The sequence below is a fragment of the Cervus elaphus genome, chromosome 14 (assembly GCF_910594005.1).
Source record: "Cervus elaphus chromosome 14, mCerEla1.1, whole genome shotgun sequence".
Lineage (NCBI taxonomy): Eukaryota > Metazoa > Chordata > Mammalia > Artiodactyla > Cervidae > Cervus > Cervus elaphus.
Genome location: NC_057828.1, coordinates 53,280,111 through 53,307,641, shown reverse-complemented (window position 1 = coordinate 53,307,641; position 27,531 = coordinate 53,280,111). Strand labels below are relative to the sequence as shown.

Below are 27,531 nucleotides of genomic sequence, written 5' to 3'. Positions count from 1 at the left end.
ACAGCTGGTACTGCCTCTTGCTGACCTCTGACAGCTCTGGGTGCTTCTTTGGCACTGAGTGAACAGATGAGATGAATGAATGGACGAGCTGCAGCTGTGACCCCAGGGCCATGCCGACTGCCCAGCCCCACACCAAGCTCGCCTCCTAGGACGTGGGGCTCCTTGTGGTGGCTGACATGGTGGAGCACTAGGAGGGGACAGCTGCCCTACCTGCCTGCTTTGACCAGAAAAGAACCCAAAATTGGCCTTATCTTGCCTTTTTACACGAAGACATGGAGTCCAGGTGAGGAACAGGTGACAAACTGAGGAGGGGACTGTGCAGGGTCCCCAGCACAGACACCCTGTCCCTGCCAGCTGCCCCACCCCCACCTGCTTTCTGACCTGGATACCCATCAGAGTCATGTGCCCAAGAATCCAGGGACGCCACCCCCCCAACTATCTGGGGGGCCTGAGACAGTCACACCCAGGCCCAGGGTGTCCAGCGGCAGAAGGGAAGCCAGCATGGCTGAGGGCCCAAGAGGCCAGGCTACAAGAGGCCTGGAAGGTCAGGGGCAGCATCTCAAGTGTGGGGCCGGAGGGCTGCAGGGTCAAATTCAGAGTTGAGTGTCGCTGCCAGGGGTGGAGCAAAGCTGAGGCTGGGGCTGCAGGGCCGGGAAAATTAGAGAAGAGGCGGCTCTGAGGTTCCCAGGGGAAGCCAAGGGTCATCTTGCATCCACAGGAACTCCATGGGAACCCCACAGCCCTTCAAGGCTGTCAGCTGCAGAGGCAGGTGGTTCCGGGCCACTGTCCCCAGAAGAGAGGGTGGAGCCTCCCCCAAGCCCTAGTAGGCTGACTCACTCCCACGTGCCCAGGTCCAGGGCCACAGACACCACCGCGGGGGTGCCCAATGGCTGCAAACCTCAGACCAGGTGGTCCAGGCTCTCTGCCCTGCCCCCGCTCTGTTCTGATTGGCTGGGATGCCTGGGATGAAACCACCAGTCGGCAAACATCCCCGTGCTTGCCAGCCCCTCCAAGGGTCACCCACCCATTCTCACCTCCCAAAGGTGACAGGTGATGCCGGCCTGCACCCTGTACCCATGTGTAACTTCCTCCTGGGGCTGTGAGCCAGGCACCACGGGTACCCCATGGTTGTCGTGTCTGCACAGGCACAGTCTCTTTACAGAAAAATCTCCCTAAGAGGCACCCACACGCTTTCCTATCTCAGTCCTGACAACTGGGGGCCACTGGGATGTCCTACTTACACGAGGCCACTTGGGACAAGCCCCCTTCTCCCATGGCTAACATCCTCAGGGCTGGGGGCTGCCTGCAGGGTGGGGGTCTGGGTCCTTGTCGGGGGCTGCCCATCTCCCGTGAGAGGCTTCCTCCTTGCTGAGGAACAGGGAACCTTGGGGCAGTAAGAAAGGCCTGAGTGGTTTATTGACACTAATTTCAGGTGGCTGCCCCTCATGGCCACCAGCCAGTCATCCATTCACATCCTGGTGACCGAGCTCATGTCCAGAAACTGCAAAGGCTCCAGTGGGAATCATGGTGCAGAAGGTGGGAGGCTGGCCACACAGGCCCTGCCTCGGGCGGCACAGACTCGGACCAGATCCCGAAGGAGGACACAGCAGTCCCAACAGAGATTCTGGGGAGGCCAGGCCACACTCCACCCTCACGCAGTGGGTGCCCCAACACTCCCGTCTCCTCGGGAACCTTGGCTAGTGCCTCAGGGTGGGGGCAGCCAGACAGGACTGCCGGTCAGCGAGGTCCTTGGGAGACTGACGTGATGAGCCAGTCCAGGCTTCCAGGCAACAGTCACGGGTAAATGTGGCCCTGGGTGGACACGTCCCTGGGGGGCCTTGACCTCCAGCAGTTTCAGGCAAGCGTCCATCCCCAGGTGGATGAGGACCTGTAGCGCCTGGGGCCCAGGCAGGGCTCAGATGAGGGCAGCATGCCTCTTAGACTTCTGTACAAAATGTGTTTCTGCTTAAACACACACAGGAGTCAGCAGAAAGCCAAGCAACTCGGTCCTGCAGCTCCTGGGACTGGGCAGCAACGCAGCACAGCCTGTGGTGCCTGAGTCTGCAGCGGGCGGGTGGTCCCCAGGCCCATCCCACCTCCATGTGGACACAGCTGGAACCTCAAAGGCCTGGGCCTCACTGCTCTTAGACAGGATGCAGGGAATCTGCTCACCATGGGCTCCAGGGCGGAGGAGCACCCGGGGTCCTGCAGGCTGTCTCTCCCATGGGGCCCAGACCCCATGTGCCTGGCTCCCCACCTGGGCTCAGGGACAGAGGCTGCAGTGATGCCCCGGGTTGGTCACACTGAGTGCCAATTGTGGTGAGGAAGGCCTGCAGGTGGGTGGCTCCCCCCTGCATATGTGGCTGGAATCAGACGAACCAAGCCAGGGCCGTGTCTGGGCCCATCCCGAGGCCTTGCTGGGCAGCACCCAGCCTTTGTGCATGGGGGCCCCTCCTCTGCGGTGCGTGGAGCTGTGGGTGGACCTTGGGGTCAGACGTTGCTCACCCGGGCCTCCACAGAGGAGACAGTGGTGGGGCCCACATTCCTGTCCAAGGGCCGCTCACGCCGGACGTAGCGCGGCTTCCGCACTGAAATAGAGTCAGAGACAGACGGGGTCAGAGCAGGGCCTGACATGGCAGGAGGGCAGCAGGCTTCCCTGGGGCTCACAGGAGTAGGGGTGGGCAGCCCCAGGGGAATGGGGGAGGAAGCCCACTGAGCTCCAACTCCTGGGAACCTGGAGCCCCTGGGCCAGGGCAAGGGTCTGGTTCTCCTGAAACACAAAGACACAAGTCGTGATGTGCTATAGGGTGGGCAGTGGCCCCCTGCAGTGTACGTGTCCTAAGGCCCAGAAGCTGGGGATGTGACCTCACTTGGAGAAATGGTCTTGGCAGATGTGATTATCTGATGGGCCCTAAATCCAGCGACCAATGTCCTCATGAGGAGGAGGCAGAGAGCAGGAGACCCAGAGGGGAGAAGCCAGCAGAAGGTGGGGCAGTGGTCAGAGGGATGTGGCCACAAGCCCAGGGACACCTGCAACCCCAGAGGTCAGAAGAGGCAGGAGGGACCCACCCCAGAGCCTCTGGAAGGAGCAGCCCTGCCCACACCTGGAATTCTGACTTCCAGCCTCCGGGATTGTGAGAGAAGACACTTCTATCCTCTTGAGCCCCGAATTGCAGACTTTGTTATGGCCATCATGGGAGACAATGCAGGCGCCTGTGCTTGGACATAGCGCCAGTTGGGAGAAATGAGATGTGTGTTTTGCTGGACAGAGCAGATCTAGCCTTGATGGAGTAACTTCTCTGTCCCCCAAAGGAGGACGCCCCCACCTGTCCCCACTCCAGATCTCTGCACGGTGGCAGGAACAGTCTGGGGAGGAGGAAGGTGACACCTGCTCTGTGGCCTCTGGCTGCGACCTCTCTGCTCACGGCATCAACCGTGACACAGCTGACACGGGCAAACCAAAGTGCCCGTCACCCTGGAGGGGCCACGGGAGGGCCTGTGCCAGCCACCAGCTCCTGGCTCGGGCAGAGCTGGGTCCTGGAGAAGGGCAGAGGGTGGCAGAGGTGACTCTGGATCCATGTTGGGAACCCTTGACACTTTAAGCATCTGAGAAATAAAAGGGAAATTCTCACCAGAGACAAGGCACCCGATAGGACGCAGGGTAGGAGGAGCTGACGTACCTGAGGACTGAGGTGGGGGAATCATCACGGCCTTGAAAAGAGGAAAAGGCACAGTGAGAACTGTGGGTAGGACGACCACCAGCCCAGATGGACAAACACCCAGATGTACAGACACAGGGCCTCCGCCTGCCCATTGGGTACTTACGGCTTCGCCAGGCTGCAGGGCGGGAGCTGTAGGGAGAGCAGAGGTGTCACCTGGAGGCCACAGAGCTGCCTCAGCCTGGGAGGGGGGCGTGGCCCAAGGGAGCCTCAGCTTGGGGAGCCCTCAGCCTGTGATGCCTCAGCCTTGGGGGGCATAGCCTGGGGGAGCCTCAGCTTAGGAAGGGTCCCCTCAGCCTAAACAGGTATTGAAGGGCCATCAGCCTGGGCAGGGGTCCTCTCAGCCTAGGCAGGTGTCCGTGCATCCCTCAGCCTGGGGGTCCACAAGCCTGCAGCGGGTCCCCGGATCCAGGCTCACTCTAGTCCCCACTCCTGTGCCTGTGGGTGCCCTCAGCCTGCCCCTTCACTTGGGATGGTGTCCCCTCATCGCCCTGAATCAAGCCACCCCTTCCCCAGCATCCTGCCATCTCCATGGAGCAGACAAACCAGTCTGCAGAGTGTCTGCCACCATCACCCTTCACACTGAGATCCCATGACATCCACAGAGAGCATTCCTAGGACATGACCCCACTCCCCCATCCTGACACGAGAGCCATGTGACAACCCAGTCCCCTCCAGGCTGCCCAAGATGAGGCTTTGCCCCCAGACACCGGCATCTCGGCCCTGTCCCATGCTGTTCCCCTGGGACCCCTGGCAGGAAGGGGTACCTCTGTTTCTTCCATAGAAGACCTTGGGCAGCTTGCTGGCTCGCTTGAGGTAGAAGAATGCAGCCACGGAGAGGATGAGGCCCGAGCTGATGAGAAACGTCCCCAGGAAGAGGGAGGCAGCCACCTGAGGGCCCCCTGTGAGCAAGGTGAGGGCTGGCAGTGTGCACACCTGGGCCCCCGCAGGGCCGAGGGTCCTGCATGCAGAGGGGTGGGCCTCCCCTGCTCTCAGCTGACTACCCAGGCATCAGCTGGGGAGTTCTCAGGGGGGTGGGCTGTCGAGAGGTCCAGTGTCCCCAGCCCAAGCTCCCCATCTCCTCGTCATCACTTGGCACCCACTCAGGGCCCCACAACTCTGGCACAAGGATGTACCCTGGCTTGCCTCACTGCAGCCTGTCGACTGTCACCCGGGTGGCCTTCCCAGCACCAGGACACCAGCCATCTCCACCTCCACAGGATCAGGACAGCCGGCAGACTGATGCCGAGCAGGGGGACTGCGTTCAGAAGCCTGTGGCAAATGCCCTTCTGACCCTGACATGTAGACAAGAGGCCAGCTATGGCCACACTGGAGCCTCAGGAGGGATGACTTCCAGCTAAACTGTCCTAGATTTGCCACAAAGGAAATGGGCTCAACACTAGACTACATGGGCCTTACCTACCACCCTCCGCTGCAGGGCCCAGCCCCATATCACAAGAGGTGGGGGCTGTCTGTGCCCACCTGCCCGAACACTGCTGTTCAGCCCACAAGAGCACAAGGCTACTTGCTTCCGGCTCTGAGACTCGTAGGGAAGGCCTGAATCCTTGGTGCAGGTCAACATGTCTTCTGCTGAAGGACCAGGGTCTGGAGGATCATAACCCCCATCACGACCCCAACACCTCAGAAGAGGAGGTGGCCTCAGTCATCCTCCTGAATCAACTGCAGGCCCAGGGCAAGTCCTGCTCCCTGACTGCAGTGGCCTCGGGTGGCCTGAGTACCATACCCCCATGGCCTGGCCACTCTGTGGCTCCGTGGGTGTCTCAGGTACGATGTGACGCCTGGCAGCAGGAGCAGACTGGGGCCCAGAGTGCCCAGGAGGTGGCTCCTGTGTCTGCCCTGAGGACCAGGTGGCATAGTGGGCCCTTCCCTCTGCCTACAGTGTCTGTAGTCTCCTCAGAGACCTACGTCCTAGAGGAGCCCCCAGGGACAGGGCTGCGGTTCCTCAGGATGCCCTCCTATCGTGGAATACCATACATCTTGGGCTCCCAGGGACTAGGGGGCTTGGAGGGGGGTGGATATGAGCAAGGCAAAAGGTTAAGACGTGCAGCCTGTTCAGAGGCATGTGATCGCCCATGCCAAGTGACCCCAGCCATGCCCACCATTTTGAATCAACCCCAGACCCTGACTTCAAAGCTGATAAAGCCTCCAGACCACAGGCTCTGCTCTGTGAGCAGGGCGGGGTCCTGTGCAGAGCTCTTGGCTGGGGTGGAGTCTGCCCTTGACTGTGGACATGGCCCTGCTGTGGCCAGCACGGGTGACTGGGTCTGTGCTGGAAACGGCTCTGATGGTGCCCTGCATCTCCCCAGAGCTGGTGTGGTGAGCTGAGAAACTTACCGACACTCTGCCGCCCAGGCATCCCTGTGCTCTTGTTCACGGGGAACTGTGCACCTCGGCCGGCGACTGTGGGGGAGCACAGCGGTCAGTGCTGGAGGACCCCCAGGGAGCCAGAGATGCAGCCCAAATGCAATTGTGGGCCGGAAATGAGAAAGGGAGGTGGCCATGGAGGCAGAGCAGCCCCTGCCCCACAGCCGCTCTGAGGGACATGAGGACTCAGGTAGGGGGCTCTGTGGGTGCCCACGGAGGGACAGTGGCTCAGGTGGGGGGACAACAACCCGGATCCCCGCGCTTTCCTCCAGAACTTGGAGGTGTGGCCCCCTGGTGAGAAGCAGGCAGGAGGATGGGGTGGGGAGGAGGGGTGGGAGGACATACGGCCTCTGCACTCGGAGCTGTTGTGGGTTCCGTTCCTGCACTGGATGCAGCTGACGCTCCCATCCTCAGCTGGGCGCCCATAGCAGCCTGTGCCGGGGGGACAGGGGATGCAGCTTGAAGCACAGCCATGCCAGCTGGCTGCCTTCAGGAAGCGCTATGCTTTGCGTTTGTAAAACTATGTTCATTCCAGAACACTAGTTCACCCATTCTGGAAGTTTGGATGGACCTCAGAAAAAGAAGCCCTTCCATAGGAACCACAGCCTGCCTTTTCTTGCCTGGGGATCCCCATGGGCCCCTTGCTGGACATCTCGGAAACGGCTTCTACAAGAATGGAATCTACAAGTATTAGGAATAGGCCATCATTTCTTGTAAGAACCGGGCTTCTCTTCTGAAGCAGGTGGACTCTTTTTCCTTCACTTGGCATTTCTTGGGAGGGGATGACTTCAGGGAGGCGTCTCAAGGAGGCCCAAGAATGTGGGGTCCTGGGCACAGACCTGTTGCCAAGGCAGCAATACTCTCGAGGGCTCCCTTGGCCAGCCCTAAGGTAACTGGGCTCCTTGGCAAAACTGCCAGGGTGGCTGAGCACGCGGAAGCCCTGGGCTGTGTGTGCAGGGCAGGACTAGCGACCAGACTTAAGGAGCAAAGGTTGACTTTATGGAGCCTTACAGTGCCCTGGAAAATAGCCTGGGCCTGGTTCACTGGCTCAACACCTTTCCCAGAGAGTGAGGAAGGTCACCGCCCAGAAGGGCCAGGAACCTGGGCACATGGGGACTCGGGAAGAGAGGAATTCACCCCAACCTAAAGATACTGAAGGTGAGGTCTGGAGGTGGGTCCTCGGCTTGGCTTCTTGGATTCGAGAGGCCTTCAGAAGTCCCATCTGAGAGTCCTTGTGAAAAGGCCAGCAAAGCAGACTTCAAAAAAGCCTACGTGGTCAATCACTGCTTTGGCTAAACTTCTTAAACAATCAGGCCCAATTTAAAGAGGACAGACTTATTTTTAAGACAATTTGTGTCACTGCGATTTTCTCTGGTAGAAAGGGGTAGCTGTAGAGAGAAGTGATCTTTCAGTAGCAGACTGGTCTGGCTGGTGGACAGCAGACTCCAGTCCTGCTCTTCAACCTTGAGGTCCAGCCCCCATAAACTAGACTGGATCTTAAAATCCCCATCTCCCCCAGAGTCTGGCTCTGACTCTCCAAACTAACGTTTCTGCCTTTCGCCCACCTCCTGACTTGGAATCACCAAGAACCAAAACTGCCTTTTCCCAAAGCACTGCAAACAGATGTGACCTTCAGGGCAGTCAACTCAACAGGTCATGGCAACCTTCTGCCATGCCAGCCTCCTGGAACGTTCTGGAGAGACTCGGGCTGTGTCAAGGGTTTCCATGCTGCCCCCACCTGCTGCCCACATGCAGAGGCCTCACTGTGGATGGAGCCCACCCGCAACCCTCTTTCTGACGTGGTCTACGGGATAGCCTGTCCCAGGGCTAAGGGTCACTGCAACACAGGAGCCGGTGCTTGCCTGGTTCCATCTGCTTTCTTTCCCCTTTGCTGACTTCCTGTCCCACAACTTCTAACCCACATCTCTCCATGGCTACCAACTTGGCTTTCAGTATGTGACACTACCTGAAGGTAAAGTTTCAAGTGGGGACTGAAGGAAACTAGAATATGTCACCACATGGGCACAGCGATTGTTTTGAGGTGAGGCAATGAGAAAACAGCAGGTGCCAGAAGGCTGCTCTGACCTCCCTTTTCCTTCCTTCTGGGAAGGAAACAGGAAACAAACCCCATGAGAGCTGCCCCTTTCCCCCAACCAGCAGGAGATGGGGCTCAGGGGCCTTGTCGCCATCCCCCTCGATCCCCTTCAGCTGCCCCAGTGTCTCAGTCACTTGCCCACAATCACCTCTTCCTCAATCTAATGTGTTAGCACTGAGGTTCTGCCACTTGTTTGGGGCTTCATTTCCTCCTGAGTCACGTAAAACGTCACACACTTGTGTACTTTGCTGCTCGTATCTTAGGTCAGCTTGTCTCAACCCAGCTGAAACTCGCTGTGGGGTACAGGCAGTCTTGCCTGCCCCTACCACCCAGGATGAGGCCACTGTGTCCTCCTGGGGTTCTGCCCCCAACTCCAAGAATGAGGCCCCATCAACCCTGCTGCCTCTGCCCACACCCCAGCCCCTCCTTCCCCAGGCCACCTAGGCTGGTTCACACCAAAGCTCACCTGGGCCACACAGGCTAGTGCCTGGGCAGGTGGCGTTGATGTCCCCCGCATCCACACAGCACTCAGGCTGCTGACCCTAGAGGGGAGACAGCGGTGAGTTTCCAGGCCCTGTGGCCAGGTGGTGTGTGTGGGCCAGGCCCAGAGTGGTATCCACAGAGGGGCTCCCAGAGAGCTCACCCCTACACCCAGGGCCCAGCCTCTTGTAGTCAGCATCTGGGGACTGCACCTGCTGACCTACAGCGAGGTCAGGACACACGACCACACCGCACAGACCCTCCCTGGGACAGCACTTGCTGTCTGGCAAGCATTTGGAGACTGAATCAACAACTGAGGTATCTGACTGGGACCTGCTGGGGCACTCTCCCCAGCACCCAGACTCCCAAGAGCAGGAAGGAGACTCCCCGGGGCTGACCCAGAGAGCCCGTCAGGGGTGCACTGGAGCAGCCTAGTGGGCAGGGATGGACCTCTCCTGCACTGCCCACTGCCCTCCCTGCCACCCTTTCTCAGGGGTCTCTTGGATCAGGGGCATAGTTGCCACCTCTCGCCTTGCGAGCTACAGGCAGGCACAGGGCAGGCATTTCAACCATGAAGTTATTAGTCGCCACTTGCAGCTGGTGGCTTTGAAAATCAAAAGATGAGGCTGCTAAGAAAGCAAGCACATGTGTTTCTGGACTGTGGTGACTCACGAAGATAAACCCAGGCTCCTGTGGCCTCCCTGGTGAGAGGCCTGGGTGGCTCTCATGATGTGTCTGCCCCTCACTCCCGACCAAACAGCTCACAGTCCTGGACGCCTCAGTGATACTCCTGCAATTCTACAGACACCCCCTGGGGGGATTCCAGCTTGGCCCCCACAGAGGAGAAGTTTGCCCCAGGCAGCACTTCAGGGGCAAACACGCCAGCCAGGCCCACATGCAGGAGTGGGTGCTTCATTCACAGACCAGATGGTTAGAGGTGCCTCGAGAGGGCGTTCCGGGCAGCTCTGCTCCGTGTTTACCCAGGTTTCCCAAGACCCGGCCAGTGACTGGCAAGAAGTGCCTAAGGGTGGCCAAGAAATGGAGGGCGCCATGGGGGCCAGGAAAGCCTGAGAAGGGAGGCTCAGCTGTCCTGTCCCACCCAACCCAGCTGAGGCAGAGCTGATGGTGGGAAGGCCCACCATCCTGGAGACAGGCAGCCAGATGTGTACAGACGTGGCCAGGCACCTCCAGGAACCACTGCTCAGCACACCTGTCACTGACTTGGTAGTCATGACCTGGCCGAGTTGAGCATGGAGCGGGCATCTCTGTCCATCCCACTAGCTCTGGCCAGTGCCAGTGGGCAGCTCTGTGGAGACTCCATTTCAGCTCCAAGTAGAGGTCCAGCTGGGCAGAGGGAAAGGAGGGTCTAGCAGGCAGAGAGGAGCAGGGGCTCAGGGTAGGGCCATGCGTCAGTTGCCCACCCAGAGGCATAGGCCCCAACCCGACGGGGTGTACAGTCAGTGTCTCTGGGGCTGGGACAAGGGTGGCGCCCACAGGTGGAAGGGCGAGACCCCCTGGTGAACAGCCCGTGTGCCACATGACAGGTGCTTACCGCAGTTCCTGAGGATCTGCTAGCAACTTCCACCAGGAGGCCAGCCAGGAGGACGGCACGCTGAAGCGCCATGTCCCGGAGTGCAGGGTCTGTGAGAGAGAGGGGTGCTGTGTGGCCGCAGGTGCCACCTGCCAGAGCAGGGCATGGTTGAGGGAGGCGGGCTGGGGCAGAGGACACTTACCTGGCCCTCTTGGACGTGGGCCGCAGACATTCAGGCCCTCGCCACCCTCGATCAGCAGTCGGGGGGTTGGTCGCTGGCTCCAGAGTGTCACGACCCTGGAGCCCAGCCTGCAAATCCAGGTGGACAGGTGAGGCCCCGCTGCTGGTCAAGCACAGCCAGACACATCTGGGCCTTGGCCTTGGGGCTCAGGGTCCGGCCAGACTTCCCTTCAGGAGCCCCCAGGGCTCGGCCCACCCGGATCAGGATCCAACAGACTCACTCCCTCCCGCTGGCTTTCCGCAGCCCGTGCACTGCGGCTTCCCAGGAGGGAGGCTGAACCTGAGAGGAGGGGTCAGGGGAGCTGGCCATTCTACCCGCCACTCCATCCTGTCCTTTTAAGACCCGCATTCAATTTCCAGCATTTCCACCCAGAGACAGAACTGTCCGGCGGTGGGTGTGCCTCTGAAGGGCCAGGCTGGTCAGAGGAACACAAGCTGCCCACCTGCTGTCATCACAGAAGGGCAGGTGAACAACCTCCAGCTGGGGCGACAGCACAGGGAGCCCTGGGCAAGACCTTCTGGCGGGCGGTGGGTCCAGAGAGCAGACAGACGAAATAGGACCACCGGCCTCAAGTAAACTTCCTAACACGGAAACCACTCGAGACGAGACAGCACAGGTGATTTACTGCTCACGCTGCCACATCTCTAGAGTAACTAGGGAAACACACTAGCCTGCACGACCCTGGAAGTAAACGTTAGCTGGATTTTTAACCAATTTCTTCAAGGTGGGAACCACAATTATAATCTGCCCCAAACACACAAAAGTCACTTCTAAAAAGACTTTTCTCTTAATAAAAACAGCTGTCGGAGGAAGCTGAGCATGAGGAAGACGAGCTCAGGTTCAAGGGAGGGTGTATCCCAAAGAGCGCACTTGGGCCTGGGGGATGACAAGCGGCTCCGTCCACTGGCCCAGGGCCCAGGGGTCCCAGGTTGGGGTCTGTCCTGTTGCTCATTCTGTGCTGGGTTCAGTCCAGGCTGATGGACCAGATGGTGCTCCCCCAGTCTGGAGTCAAGTACCTCCGTTAAAAACACCAGCTCTTCCCTGGGGCACTGGCCCCTTGCTAGGATGTGAAGTCCCCTCAGTTGCAACTACTGGTGTCACACACACTGCCACCTTTGATTCAGGAATCAGCTCAGCTGACACCTCCATCTGCTTCTTAACAGACACCACTGACAGTGTGCACACCATGCTGCCCCTCCTCAGACCCCACCACTACACGTCGACTGTGTCTCCTGCAATTTCAGGGGAAAGGACCACACCATCCACGCACCTTGGTTTGGGCTCCTGCCCATCAGCACGGCCATAGGGATCTTTGAATTCCTCTGTACTTTGCCCTCTCATGACTCAGTGGCATCCACCGTGAGGACACTTCCCCTGCCCACTGCCTGCCAATGGCCACATGGCTATTTCTGCATTTTGGCTAACGCTGCCGGGGACACTCTTGGGCCTGTTCCTGCATGGTCACTTGCCTTCCTTCTTCTTGGGTCAACATCTGGAAGCACTGGGTCAAGGTAACTCTGGGAAGCTAATGCCCAGCTGTTATCCGCCATGGCCCCACATGCAGCCCCCGCAGCTCCGAGCACCTCACCTGTTCCGGCCACACCAGGTCGTGATCACACACTGGCAGGTGGGCGGCGGTTCTCCTCTGTTCCCATCTGTGCTTCTGCAACTAGATATGGTCAGCACCTCTGTCCTGCTTGTGGGCCACTCACACACCTTACATCTCTTGTGATGAGTCTATTCATATCTCTGGGCCACAGTGTTCGGCTGAGTTGTCTTTCTATTATTACGTGCTAGCTCTTCACATGTCCTTTGCCAGGTATGTGTACTGCAGACATTTCTCCCATTCTGTGACTTTCTTTTCATTTTCTTATGGGTCTCTTTAGAAGAACAAATGTTTCATTTTCATAAAATTAACTGCATCCATTTTTTCTCTAATGGTTCTTGCTTTTTTCCATCCTAAGCAGTTTTTCAGATTTCTTAGCATCTTCTACATAAATAATCATGTCCTATGCAAATAAATGCAGCTTTACTTCTTTACTTTTCCTAGAGGCTTGTTTCAGGGCACAGCATTTGGTCTATGTTAGAGAACATGCACTTGAAGGAATCTGTGTTTTGCTTCTGATGGGTGTGGCTCTATAAACAACACTCAGGTCAAGATTCCAGGAACACTGTTCAGACCCTCTATGTCTTCACTGATTTCTTTAGGTCTTTTGTTCTAACAACTGGTGAGAGAAAGATGTTAAAATTGCCTATGATTGTGGAATTGCTTATTACTTCCTTTATTGGGTGCATTTGTAACTGATATGTTTTTCTGACGAAACAACCTCTTTATCACTAGAATTTTCCGGTTCTCTTTGCTAATACTCATCTTGAACCGACTTTACTGATATCAGTACAGCCACTCCAGCCATCTTATGCTATTTGTATACTTACACATTTTGCATCCACTTATTTTCAGCTTGTGATTTTTATATTTAAAGTGAATCTCCCATAGACAGCATGTCATAGGGTCTTGCTTATTACTCATTCTTATCATTTCTAACTTTTAACTGGAGAGTTTAGTCACTAATAATTAATGTAAATATCACTGTGGTTAGACTTAGGTCTACCATTTTATTATTTGTTTTCTACTTGTTCCTCTGTCTTAATACATAAAAGATTATTTTTTTTAGAACAGTTTTGGGTTCACCGCCCAACTAAGCAGGAAGGAAGAGAGTTTCATACACCTGCTGCCCCCACACAAGCAGAGCCTCTCCCACTATTAACATCCTGCCCCAGAGAAGTACTCTGATGAACCTACACGGGCACATCACTCTTGCCTCAAGTCAATGTTTACAACAGGATCACTTTTGATGTTGGGCTTTGGCAAGTGTATAATGACACTGTGGTTGGGTTTAAGGCTACTGTTTTATTTGTTTTCTGCTTGTCTTTGCAGTGTTTTACTTCTCTTTCCTGCTTTCTTTTATATTATTTGAATTTTTTTTAAGTTCCCTTTCAATTTATCTTCTAGTTCTTTAGTTATGGTTCTCTGCATTATTTCATGGTTGTTGCTCTGACCCTGTTTCACAGCCTGCTTAGAACACTGCAGCACGACATGTCAAGGCAGAACCTGCAGGTCTGTGAACCTTCATGTGATGGCCATCATGCACATTTCACCTGCATGCATTACAAACTCAAGACACGTTCTGATTTTTTTCTTTAAATACATATTCCACGTTTTTTTTTTGGGCGGGGAGTCATGTGGCATGCAGGATCTTAGTTATCCGATCTGGCATTGAGTCAGTGCTCCCTACATAGGCAGTGTGGAATTGTAAATCACTGGACCACTAGGGAGTCCCTAAATACATACTTTAAAGAAGACGTTTCCCCAGCTATTTACTCTTTTTGATGCTCGTCACTCGCTCATAAAGATCTGAGTTTCACTCTCACAGCATTTACCTTCAGCCAGGAAAAACTTCCTTTAGCATTTCTGACAGTACACAAATGATGGCAACAAATTCTATCTGCTTTCCTTTTTCTGAAAATATCTGTATTTAGCACATGCTGCTGGGAGGTTGACTATCTTTCTTCCAGCACTCCACTGGCCTTCTGATGATAAGTTCCTAGTGTTTGCAGCACTGTGTGTATGTAATCTGTTGTTTTTCTCTGGCTGCTTTCAAGATTTTTAAAGTGAATCTTAGAGTGTTCAGTAACGTAAAAATGATGTGCCCAGGTGTGGTTTTAGTCATATTCACCCGGTTTGAGACTCCCTGAGCTTCTTTAATCTGTAAATCTACGTTTTTCACCATATTGGGAGAGTCTGTTCTTCAAGCACTTCTCCTACCCCACCGGGCCTCTTGCCTCCCCTCTGGGCTCCACAGTCACCGTGCATTTCACACACTTCTCACTGCCCTGTGAGTCTCTAAGGCTCCTCTTGCTTTCCCCCATCACTTCCCCAGTTTGTCTCCAGACCAGATGATTTCTACTCATCTGTCTTTGAAGTCTATGACTACATCTTGTCCTTTCCAGTCTATTATGCCCATTCACTGAATGTTTTATTTGAAGTGTCATATTTTTCAATTCTAAAATTTCCATTTGGCTGGTTTTAAAAAACATTTTCTACCCCTCTGCTGAGATTTCCTATGTTTTTGTTCACTAGGAGTGTATTTTCCTTTGCGTCACTGAACACAGTTACCCCGTTGGCTTTGAAGTGCTTGTCTAATCACCCAACACCTGAGTCATCACATGATGACAGTCTGTTGATTGTATTTTCCCTTGAGGATGGTTCACAGCACCCCGGCTCTTTGTATGTGGAGTAACTTTGGACTGCAAAGACTCTGCAATCTGTTATGTTGTAGAGACTCTGAATTCAATTATATTTCTCTGAAGAGAGGAATGGTTTTGATTTGGTGGTAGTGGTTTAGTCGCTAAGTCGTGTCTGACTCTTGCGACCCCATGGACTGTAGCCTGCCAGCCTCCTCTGTTTGTGGGATTTTCCAGGCAAGAATACTGGAGTGGGTTGCCATTTCCTTCTCCAGGGAATCTTCCCGACCTAGGAATCAAGCCCGGGTCTCCTGCAGTGCAGGCTGATTCTTTACAGAGCTACAAGGGCAGCAAGGGAATAGAGTTTATGGTTATGATTTAGCAGGGAATTAATTACATTAGATTCAAAAAGGAAACTGTCACCATCAATGTTGTGATAAGCAGTGGCCTCACTCTTGGTTGAGGTGGCTTCCCACCTGCCCTGTGTGTGCCTGGTTCAGGGCTTGGCCAGAAATCGGAGCAGAATTTATTTGCAGAATTCCTTTTTTGGGAATTCTCTTACTCTGCAGCAGCTCCATCTGCCCAGCTCCTCCCCCTGTCCAACAAGGAAGAGCACGGTCTTTCCACCAGAGTTCTAACCACCCCACACCACCGCTGCAACTGCACTGCCCTCAAAGTTAAGACGTACAAACAGGAAACATACTCTGGGCCCGCCACTTCCTCTAAGTTTAAGCTGCCCTCAGAACCTGCCTGCAGTGTCCCTTCTCAGGTGTCCTCAGGCAGCTGCTTCCCGTAGCTTGTTCTTGGTTGATAACTGCCACCTGAGGGGGAGTTGCTTTGTTGGAGATAATTATTCTACCCTGGGAACAACTAACTGCACTGCATGGTTTTTTTATTCAAAAACCCAATGGTAGGCACAGAGGCTGTTTCCGATGTGCTGCCCCTGGTCAGCAGCAGGGCACATGGACAGAACTGCCGGGCCACGATGGTCTTGTCTCCACTGGGCAAGAGTCAGCCCCAGGAAAACAAACGGGGGATGGACACCCAAACACTATTCTTGTTTAAGAGTGTGAATCCAGTTGCAAAAAGATTAATTTAAAATAGGAAGTTACACTGAACATTACTTTAGTAGCCCCTTTCATCTCTAAAACATTCCCAAAAGGATGATCAAATTAATCATCTGAAGTTTATTCTCCTATGATATGTATTTTCACACCTTAGAGGTTTGTCACAGACTCTTTTTGCTGCAGATCCTGGATCTCCAAGGGATGTGAACCGGTTCACTGTGTAACCACAGCAAGAACAGCAATCATACAGCACGTGCTGTGTGCCAAGCACCACTCTGAGTTCTTCACTCATATTAACCCATTCGACCCTCCCAACAATGCCTACAATAGACTGCTTTTAAAGAGGGGAAAACGGGTTTGCACATGACCACATGGCCAGTACATGGCAGGGTGAGGACCAGCCAGGCCTGGTACCAGAACATCTATCTTCCCACCACACTGAACTGGGGTCCAAAGGTTTCTCCTGAAGCCAGTGGGCACTGCTTGTTTTACAATGTTCAACTAATACATTTAGCATGTCTGGCCAAGTATGGTGCAGTTCTACAGAAATTCTCTCTTTTTTATTTTGGCTGCACAGAGAGACTTGTAGAATTTTAATTCCCTGACCAAGGATCGATCCCAGGCCCTTGGCAATGGGAGCACAGAGTCTTAGCCACTGGACTCAGAAATTCTCAATGTAGTAAACAAGCGCATCTGAGACTTTAAAAATTAAATATAATACACCCCTATTTTTAAAGAATATTAGCTAAAGTAAAGATTAAATTTGTGTTGTAGAATTTTCTAGCACAAGAAGTTATACATGCCTCCAAGAGTACAAGAAGTAGAAGGTGGTCACTACGACCCTCTGTATACAGATCTCACATTGTTTGTGAAGTACAGGATTAATTTTTAAGGTAGACTCTAACAAATTAAACCTCTACAGGAATCCCTAAAAAAGTAACATAAAAGGGTAGAACTAAAAAGTCAGTAAAGATCAAACAAAATTTTTTAAAACTTGGATTCACCAAATAAAAGGCAGGAAAGGAGGAATAGAGAAACAGATGGAAAAACAGAAATCAAACATGAAGGTGGTAGACTTAAACCCAAACACTCTAATAATCGTACTAAATGTAAATGGACTAAATACTCCATCAAAAAGTAGAGATTAACACTACTAACCATTAGGGAAATGCAGCAAATATACTACTACACAACCATGAGGATGGCTGCTATCAAAAAAACCCAGAAAAAAATGAATGTGGAGAAGTTTCCACCACCTTTTCTGTTGCTGGGGAAAATGTTAAGTGCTGCAGCTGTTGTAGAAAAGGGCAGGGCAGTTTCTCAAATAAAACACAGAATTACCATATGATCCAGCAATTACACTTGTGACTATACACTCAAAAGAATAAAAAACAGGGTCTTTAAGAGACGTTTGTACACTGGTGTCCACAGCAGCATTATTCACAATGGCCACACACACACACAAAGGGTGGAAACAACCCAGATATCCATCAATGAATGAAGGAACAAAATGTGGCCCATCCACACAATGGAATATTATTCAGCCTTATACAGGAGGAAATTCTGACATGTGCTATAACATGGGTGACATAATAAACAGTGAAATCAGCCAGTCACTAGAGGACAAATAATGTATGATTCCACTTATATGAGGTCACCAGGGTCATCAAATCCATAGAGACAAAAAGTAGGAGGGTGGGTGCCAGGGGCTGGGCAAGAGGGATGGGAGTTAGTGTTTAATGGGGATAGAGTTTCAATTTGGGAAGATGGAAAGTTCTAGAGGCAGATGGTGGTAAGTGTTGTACAATATCATAAAAATTCTTAACGTTATAGGCTACAGACTTTAAAATGGTTAAAATGGTAAATTTCATATTATGTATATTTTACTGTAATAAAATGTCTAGAAAAAATGAAAATATATAATACATATAAGGTGCCTCATAAATGATAGTTATTAAAGTTATTTTTTTAAATAGAGACTGTCAGATTGAATAAAAAAGCAAGACCAAATGATATGTGCTTTGTAAGAAACAAGTTTGACTCTTATATAGATATACATAAATAATATGCATAACATACATATTTAGAAAACATGAATTTTTGCCTAACTGAAAAAATTATGACAGTTTGATTCCACTTGTTTAAATTAGTATGAATAGATTGCTAGGTTTCTAATTTTAAAAATAGATATGCGACAAGTAACAAAGGTTTGCTGTACAGAGTGGGGAACTATTGTCAATATCTTGTAATAACCTACAATGGAAAATATAAAAAATAATATATGTGTTTATGTATAACTCAATCACACAAAAAAAGAATTCTACATTTTGAAATTTTGTAATGTTTATCTTTTTGCCAGTTTTTCTAAATGTCCTATGGACATCTAATAATGTATGAGATACAAAATTTTAAATATTTTATGTAGGATATAAGGTTAATATAAATTAATATAAGTAGAAATCCATTATATTTAAATTATTAATGACATCATTCAAGATGCTCCTATTTTTATTTTTTCTGCACTTGATAAAATATTCTCAGAGAAATATTAATATGTCTCACCATGATTATATATTTTTCTTTTCCCTTATATTTCTTCTGATTTTTACTTTATGTATCTTTGTTTCTTTGTTGTTACATGTCAAATGGTTTTATGATGTCTATCTTCTCTGTGAACTGTTCTTTTTATCATTAAAAATATTCATCTTTGTTTCATTTAAAAATAAATAAAATTTAAAAAGAAGCAAATATTTAAAAAAAGAAACAAGTTTGAAACATAAAGACACAGAATATTGAAAGCACAAGATGTAAAAGATAGCCTATACAATTACTGAGCATAAAACACTCATGCCAATGTACTGATACCAGACAAAGCAGACTTCAAGAAGATAACTGCCTTAGAGAAAAGAGGGACCTTTCACAACAATAACACCGTAAATTCATCAAGAAGATAAATCAATCTTCTTGTATTGATTTGTATGTTCTCACTAAAACCTTCCAAATACATGAAATTGACAGAACTAAAAGGAAAAAGACAGATCCACAACAGTGATCAGAAACTTTAATATCCTTCTTTTAATAACTGATTGGGTGAGTAGACAGAGAAAAAAAGGATATATCAACTGACTCAACTTAACTCACAAGTATAGAATATGACACTCAACAAAAGTGTATTACACATTCTTAAGTGCAAACAAAATATTCACTAACAGACCATATGGTAGACCATAAGACAAGTGTCAACAAATTCAAAGGGTAAAAATCATACAGAATATATTCTCTGACTAAATGTCATTATATTAGAAATCAATAACAAAAGATACTCAGAAAATCTCCAAATATTCATAAATGAAACAACAGACTTCTAAATTATTCATGGATCAAACACAAGAAAATGTCAAGTATTTTTAACAAAAAGATAAAGTGCAACCTATCAGATTTTGTGTAAGAAATGAGCAGTGCTTAGAAAGAAATTTGTGGTCTTTAATGCCTATATAAGAAAAGCGACTGAACTGAACTGATAAGAAAAGACAAGTATAAAATCATTGATCTATGCTTTCATCTAAGAAGACAGAAAAAGAGTGAATTAAACCATATGAGGCAGATGAAGGGAAATAACAAGAGTGGAAATGAATGAAACAAAAAATGAACAAAAATTAGAGAAAGTAAGCCAAGTCAAAAGTTGGTTCTTTGAAGCAAATTATCTACATAGAAATTAAAAAGCAGGCAGGCATCACTACAAATACTACAAACCTGGTGGGACCATCAGTCAATATTATAAACAACTTTACACCAATATATTCAACAACCTAGAGGAAATGACCAAATTTATTTAAATATACAAATTAACAAAAATGACACAAGATGAAGAAGAAAATCTGAACAATCTTAAATACATTAAAGAAAGTGGGAGCTTTTCTGGTGGTCCAGTGGTTAAGAACTTACCTTGCAATGCAAGGGACACTGGTTCGATCCTTGGTCTGGGAAGAGCCCACATGCTGCAGAGCAATTGAGCCCATGCACCGCAACTCCTGGGCCTGCACGCCTAGAGCCCATGCTCTGCAACAAGAGAAGCCACCGCACTGAGAAGCCCTTGCTCTACAATGACACAGTAGCCACCGCTTGCCACAACGAGAGAAAGCCCATGAGCAGCAACAAAGGCCGAGCACAGCCAAAAATAAATAAATTTTCTTTTAAAGAAACTGAATTAATAACATTAAAACTTCCCACAAAAAAAAGCAATGAACCCAGATGGCTTTAATGGTGAAGTCTATCAAAAAATCAAGGAAGAATTAATGCCTATACTATACAAAGCCCTTCAGAAAGCAGAGGGGAAGGCATCTGTTCCAACCTGGTTATAAGCCCAGCAAGCAGGACTCGGAACCAGACCAGCAAAACCAGACAGAAATCCAGACAAGAACATCACAAGGGATAAAAAGCAGACTAACATCCCTCATGAACACAGACCCCCAAACTCTTAACAAAACATTAGCAAACTGCATGCCTGCATTCAGCAAATACTGAAAGGTGACAAAACACGAACAAGTTTCTTTCAGGAACATAAGATTGACTTTACGTCAAAACCAGTAATCAACCACTTTAACAGAATAAAGCGGTTCTACTAAATGAACCATTTTAGCAGATGCAAAACAAGCATTTGACAAAATTTCACGCCCATTCATAACAACACTCAATAAACTGAAAACAGAAGGAGATATCCTCAGCATCCCCAAACAACCCACAGCTAATGACAGGCTGACCGAGATGAGGCTGAGGAAACTCAGCCTCTGCAGGGCTAGTCAACACTGCCCTGGGGCTCAAGCCAGAGCGGTAACGACAGAAAACAAAGCAGAAGCCACAAGGATTAGAAACAGGAGAGATCCTGCCTCTGTGCTTGCAGCATGATTGTTCATATGGGAAATACTAGGAAATTTTAAAAACCTACTATGATTTGTAGGTGAATTCAGCTATGTTCCAAGAATATAAAGTGAAAATGCAAAATCAACTGTTATTTCTATACACTGGCAACAAGTGATTGGAAAATGAAACTTAAATAAATATTAATATCATTCACAACAGCATCCAAAAACAATCTATTGGTGGGAATAAATGTAATAAAAAATGTGTAAACAAACAAACAAACAAAAATGTGTAAGAGCTGTACACAGAAAACTACAAAATACTGCTGAGAGAAGTTCAAGATCCAAATAATGGAAAGATATACTATAATGGTATATATATATATATCAGCACAAACACACACACACATATATGTGTGATATCTCCATTAACCCATGTGAAAGAACTAGAAGACTCAATATTGGGTTTTTTTTTTCTTTTTTTTTCTTTTTTTTTTTTCAATATTGTTAAGATTAACTTCTCCCCAAATTGATCCAATATTTTATACAATCCCAAACAAAATTACAGCAGGCTCTTTTTGAGGAACTGTCACAAAATAGTGTGAACTGATGAACAGACATTAGTGTAACAGATACTGACCCTCACAAAAAGTCAAATGATTTGTGACAAGGTGCCAAAGTAATTCAATGGGGAAAGGAAAATTTTTTCAACAAATGGTGCTTGACGGCTGGTTACTCACATGGAATAAAAAGTGAACCTAGGACTTCCTTGGTGGTCCTGTGGTTAAAAATCCACCTGCCAATGCAGGAGACACAGGTTCAATCTCTGGTCCCAGCATCACACTACGGAGCCTGCACTCTAGAGCCCACAAGCCACAACTACTGAAGCTTGCAGCCCCTAGAGCCTGTGCTCCAGCACTGCAATGAGAAACTCACACACCCCACTTGCCACAACTAGAGAAAGCCTGCGCAAAAATGAAAACCTACTGCAGCCAAAAAAAGTGAAACCAGATTCACAGCATATGAAAAATTAATTAGATATGGCTCACAGACCACCTGATGTGAAGAGCCAACTCACTGGAAAAGACCCTGATGCTGGGAAAGATTGAAGGCAGGAGGAGAAAGGGACCACAGAGGAGAAGATGGTTGGGTGGCATCACTGACTCAATGAACCTAAGTTTGAGCAAGCTCTGGGAGATGGTAAAGGACAGGAAGGCCTGGTTTGCTGCAGTCTGACTGGGTTTTGCAGTCGCAAAGAGTCGGACACAACTGAGCAACACAGACCTAAACACAAAACTGAATCTATTAACTTTCTACAATAAATTACAGATTATCTTTGTGACTTTTGGTTGTGTGCATGCATGCTCAGTCGCTTCAGTTGTGTCCGACTCTGTGTGACCCTATGGACTACAGCCTGCCAGGCTCCTCTGTCCATGGGATTCTCCAGGCAAGAATACTGGAGTGGGTTGCCATGCTCTCCTCCAAGGGATCTTCCCGACCTAAGGATCGCACCCATGTCTCTTCTGTCTACCTGCATCGGCAGGCAGGTTCTTTACCATGAGCACCACCTAGTAAGCCCATGATTTTTGGTTAGGCAAAGATTTTTAAATAGAACACAGAAAGCATGAACCAAAAAAGAAAAACAACTGATAAAATGAACTTCAACAATATTAAACACTTTTGCTCATTAAAATACACCATTATGGTGTATATAGTCTATGCATTTGCCAAAACCCACAGAAAGTTATAACATAGCATATACTTTAATATACGCAAAAAAATCTACAACACCCACCAGGGATGTCAGGACGGAAAGCAGACTGTGACCACCGAATCTAACTGTATCACAACATATGACACTAACACACAGGAGGGGAGATGAGAGAGTGTTTAGAAAACACTCTTTAGAAATTGTTAAGACCAATGATAAGAAACAGACTATAAAACATGGTACTCAAGCTGATAATTTTGTTCCTCAAGGTGGGGAGGTATATTGGTGAACAATTCTGAAACTGCTTTCTAAATGCACTGGGGTGGGACAAATAACAAAATGACGGCAATGGTGGTGAGAAGGTTACACATAAGCACTTTTGTTACAGATCACAGGTTACAGACACACAGGTGAACAGGTATATACTTACCTATCTGCTAAGAGGCCTACAAGCAATGACACCCCAGCAGCAATGCCCACAAACCACTGCCTGGTTCCTGGTCTCTAAATCCCACTCTCCAATGAAATGAACTAGCACTCCTTGGAGAACTGTGGCAGGAACACTACGAGAGGAAGAGAAGCTGGAGTGGATGGCAGTGTGAGAAAGGGAAGAAGTTCTTAAAAGTAGGATCTGGGGGTTGATGATGTCCTGGTGGTTAAGGCTGGAACAGGTGAGCAGCTAGACAAACAGCACGGAGCTGGGTCCCCTCCAGAGTGCAGACACACACCCACAAGTCCGTCCTCCTCATGGAATTCCAGACCACACGGTGGGTTTTCCCTGAGCTTAGCTCCCACCCCCAGCAGGGTGGGCTGCCTCCCTGAGTGGCTGCCAAAGAGACCGGAGAACAGGACAAGGAGCAATCCTCCTTGGCAGACACCACCTGAGCCAGGTGACCAGGCTGACAGCCCCCGTGATGTCGTACAAATGTCAGCTGCCCTGATGTGATGTGACAAGAGGGCCACCTCACTTCTGGGGTCCTCTTTCCAAAAACCCACAACCCCTGTCCAACCAGGAGAAAACACAGCAAACCCCAAACCAGGGACATGCTACAAACACCAGAGGAGTCCTCCTCATAGCTGTCAAGGCCATGAAAAGGTAGGATCCTGGATGGGATCCAGGGCAGAAAGAGGACCCTGGGGCAGCATGTGACCTGAAGCCTAGAGTGCCGGGAACAGTAACAGAGCACTGTCCTGTTTTAGCTTCCACAAATGTGCCTCAGTTTGCAACTTTTCTGTAAATCTAAAACTACTCCAAAAGATTTTAAGTTAATTTTTAAAAGACACCATTAATAATGTGAATAGACAAGTTCAAACAATGGAAGGTAATATCTATCTATCTGTATTAAACCCCAGTGTCCTGCATTATAGGCAGATTCTTTACCAACTGAGCCAGGGCTTCCCAGGTAGCAGTAGTGGTAAATAATCCACCTGCCAATGCAGGAAACATAAGAACTGTGGGTTCAATCCCTGAGGTGGGAAGATCCCCCAGAGTAGGAAATGGCAAGCTGATCCAGTATTCTTGCCTGGGAAATCCCATGGATGGAGGAACCTGGCAGGCTACAGTCTGTGAGATCGTACACACACACACACACACACACACACACACACACACACACACACACGTCTCGGCTTGTATCCAGAGACCTAAAGGACCTGCTCAGATGCCTTGAGTGGGCGCCACAGGCCCAGCATCAATGTTCAAGCACATGCAAATGGAAGACAAAAGCAAACACCTCTCTGCCCACCAGGCCCACACGGCAGTCTCATGCCCACAGAACACACATGGAAGAATGTGCACAACTCTGTCACCCAAGGCAATGTCAGGAACCCACCCAAGTGCCCTCCAGGGACGGGCATCATGCTGAGAACAACCAAGGCCACTCCACAGACCACAAGGTCTAACACGGCACCACAAAGGAAAGTGGCAGAAGTCAGAAATGTGCCTGCTTCTGGGAGGCGGGTCTGGGAAGGCTTAGGAAGTCTCAGTTAGTCCAGGGCAGCATAGACAAGATGCTGCTCCTCACAGAAGCTCCTCCCTCTGGTCTGGGAGGCCAAAGATCCAGGTGCTGGCAGATCTGGGTTTGGTGAGGCCCTTTCTGGACTGCAGAAGGCTTCCTTCTCAAGATCCTCCAGGCCCTTCCTTGGTGTGCGTGCAATTGTGTTCCTCCTGTTGCTAGGGTATTGATCCCCCATGGGCCCCACCTCACCCTGAGCACGCCCAAGGGCCCAGCTGTAGACACCATCACATAGGGGTCAGGGCTTCCACCTGACAATCCAGAGGACACAACACGAGGGAGCTTTAGGGATGACAGAAGCGTCCTCTATCACCATGATGTGCCGGCTACACAGCTGTATACACTTCTCAAAACTGGTCAAAGCGTATCTATGCACTTCACTTATGTGAATTATATTTAATCATGAACTGAATAATTGCAATTCATTTTCAGTTTTGAAAATCTTAGCCAAAAACCTAAGGAATTGGGTACAAAAACTTCTTCAAGGTAATTAAAAATTGGGTGAGAATTTAAATTGTACCATGTTTTCTTTCACAATTCATTTTTCCTTAGAGGAACTGGTTTCAAGGAAGAAGTCACTGTGATTTCTGAACAAATAACACTTAAGGTATCCGGGGGGAATTATTCTGGTCCATCAACTTCCTGATGCAGGGAAAAGCTGAGGTCAAGAGGAGAAGGGGGCAACAGAGGATGAGATGGTTGGATAGCATCACTGACTTAATGGACATGTGTTTGAGCAAACTCAGGGAGATAGTGATGGACAGAGAAGCCTGGTGTGCTGCAGTTCATGGTGTTACAAACAGTCGGATACGACTGAGCTACTGAACAACAACAACAACAATCAACTGGGGTTGGGTGCTGGCCAGAAAACCACACGAATGCCTTTCCAACAGGAGGCCCTGCCCGGGGGTTCATGATGGGAACGCACGCTTCGCCAACCTTCCCGGCGGCTGTGGCTGGAGAGCGGAGAGGGGCAGGGGGCCAACCGTTTGAAAGTTCACGTTGCTGATTTTGCTTTTGCTTCTCCCGCTGGATCTCCAGATCCTCAGTGAGGCCACCGCTCGTCAGCTTCTCAGCAAGCAAAGGGCGCCGAGGCGGAACGTGGACAGAATGAGAACACAGACTCCTCGTTCACATGCTGCGCGTTCCGAAAATCCCCCCGCGCTCATGGAGGATATCAGCGCAGTTATCGATCTGACTGCTATACAGAAAACACTCCAGGCTGCTGACACGCTCTGTGGCCTCAGCAGCGCCGAGACGGTGCTGCCGGAGGACCCCTGGAGACTTGCTGGAGGAGGTTCTTGGTCTTGGGGACGCAGGATTCTCAGTGATGCGGTGACCAGAGGGCGTTCTTCAAGTGAATTACCGGACAAATCACAGCTTACCTCGCGGAACTGGGCAATGCAGGAGAGCCGGCAGCGCCCTCGGGGTGCCGGTGACCCCTCGAGGCGCGGCCGCTCCGCCTTTGGGAGGAGCGCCCGGGGCGGGGTGGGGCGCGCATGTGCCAGGAGAAACTTTCCGGAAAACCCGGGTTTTATTTCCTCCGAGGAGCTGGTGAGATCACTGTGTTGGTTCAGATTCCGGCTAACACAGACCTGTGGGGGTGCTGGGAGGAGCGCAGGACGGGACCCAGCGCTACCCCCGGCGCCGCAGGGGCCCGGGAACAGGACAAAAGGGTGGCCACCTGGGCGCTCGGGCATCTCCGAAGAGCGCGTTACCGCGAACGCGGCGCCTTGAAACGCTGTGAGACGCGCGTCCGAACCCCGGTATCAAATAAACGGAAAATAAGCGTCAATTAAATCGCCTGATGACGACGCACACAGACCCCGCTGAGCCACAGTGGACACTTTAGGGGCGATAAACCCACTCTCTGGCCCTCCCGCGCGGCGGAGGCGTCCGGAGCCGGTGACGGGGGCGGGGGCCGCGGAGAAGCAGAGTGGCCGTACCCCGCGCCCCCGCCCCACCGTGCCACTGAAGCCTTGCCGGGGGGCCGCACCCTGAGGGCCGCCCCAGCCCCTGGCCCGCCCCCGCGCGCCCGCCCCCCCCCCGGCCCCTCACTCACCCCCGCGCCCTTCGAGTTCCTCTTTCGTAACCCCCGCCCTCCAGGCGGTCGCGTTGTGCCCCCTGGGACTTGTAGTCTCTCCGCCACCCGAGCCAAAGCACCAGGGAGCGTGGCTCCCAGCCCAAAACTACACCTCCCGGCGGTCCACGCTATAACCTGCCGGGTCAAGTGGGTGACAGCCCAGAGTTCTCGCGAGATCTAAAGGTGCGCGCAGAGCTACCTGGGAAATGTAGTCTAGGGCCCTGATCAATTCAGTTCAGTTCGGTTCAGTTGCTCAGTCGTGTCCGACTCTTTGCGACCCCCATGGACTGCAGCACACCAGGCTTCCCTGTCCATCACCAACTCCTGGAGCTTACTCAGACTCATGTCCATCAAGTCGGTGATGCCATCCAACCATCTCATCCTCTGTTGTCCCCTTCTCCTGTCTTCAATCTTTCCCAGCATCAGAGTTTTTTCCAATGAGTCAGTTCTTCACATCAGGTGGCCAAAGGATTGGAGTTTCAGCTTCAGCATCAGTCCTTCCAATGAATATTCAGGACTGATTTTCTTTAGGATTGACTAGTTGGATCTCCTTGCAGTCCAAGGGACTCTCAAGAGTCTTCTCCAACACCACAGTTCAAAAGCATCAATTCTTCGGCGCTCAGCTTTCTTTATAGTCCAACTCTCACATCCATACATGACTACTGGGAAAACCATAGCTTTGACTAGACCGACCTTTGTCGGCAAAGTAATGTCTCTGCTTTTTAATATGCTGTCTAGGTTGGTCATAGTTTTTCTTTTTTTTTTTTTTTTATTATTTTTTTTTAATTTTTTTTAAATTTTTTTTTAATTTTTTTTTTATTTTTTTTTATTTTTTTTTTTTAAATTTTTTTATTAGTTGGAGGTCATAGTTTTTCTTTCAAGGAGCAAGCATCTTTTAATTTCATGGCTGCAGTTACCATCTGCAGTGATTTTGGAGCCTGAAGAAATTAAGTCTCCGTTTCCATTGTTTCCCCATCTATTTGCCATGAAGTGATGGGACCAGATGCCATGATCTTAGTTTTCTGAATGTTGAGTTTTAAGCCAACTTTTTCACTCTCCTCTTTCACTTTCATCAAGAGGCTCTTTAGTTCCTCTTTGCT

General features: G+C 50.1%; 1 protein-coding gene across 6 annotated transcripts; it reads right to left on the bottom strand.

Moving 5' to 3' along the window:
* Positions 1-1,397: 1,397 nt before the first annotated feature.
* Positions 1,398-26,543, bottom strand: C14H1orf159 (chromosome 14 C1orf159 homolog). 6 transcript variants are annotated; one of them, XM_043923462.1, is made up of 11 exons: positions 26,411-26,543; positions 11,722-12,676; positions 10,413-10,519; positions 10,232-10,320; positions 8,666-8,741; positions 6,450-6,536; positions 6,075-6,140; positions 4,487-4,621; positions 3,826-3,851; positions 3,681-3,711; positions 1,398-2,588 (listed from the first exon to the last, which is right to left on the bottom strand). In XM_043923462.1, exons 2-11 carry the CDS (start codon positions 11,790-11,792, stop codon positions 2,491-2,493), a joined length of 786 nt encoding a protein of 261 aa, XP_043779397.1. In that variant the 5' UTR covers positions 11,793-12,676; positions 26,411-26,543; the 3' UTR covers positions 1,398-2,490. The 6 variants fall into 6 exon arrangements, with proteins under 6 accessions (XP_043779397.1, XP_043779398.1, XP_043779399.1 ...); XM_043923463.1 differs by lacking the exon at positions 26,411-26,543 and adding an exon at positions 24,166-24,586; XM_043923464.1 differs by lacking the exon at positions 26,411-26,543 and adding an exon at positions 19,709-19,744.
* Between the last annotated feature and the right edge of the window lie 988 nt (positions 26,544-27,531).

What these genes read in the sequence shown, in the direction of transcription:
- C14H1orf159 (XM_043923461.1), bottom strand. Translation starts at nt 19,782, where the DNA reads ATGGGCTCAATTGCTCTGCAGCATGTGGGCTCTTCCCAGACCAAGGAT. An exon ending in GCAGATCCTCAGGAACTGCG is followed by an intron (nt 8,742 to 10,231) that starts GTAAGCACCTGT and finishes TCTCCCCTCTAG; the next exon opens with GGTCAGCAGCCTGAGTGCTG. An exon ending in TCCCCCACCTCAGTCCTCAG is followed by an intron (nt 2,589 to 3,680) that starts GTACGTCAGCTC and finishes ACTCTATTTCAG; the next exon opens with TGCGGAAGCCGCGCTACGTC.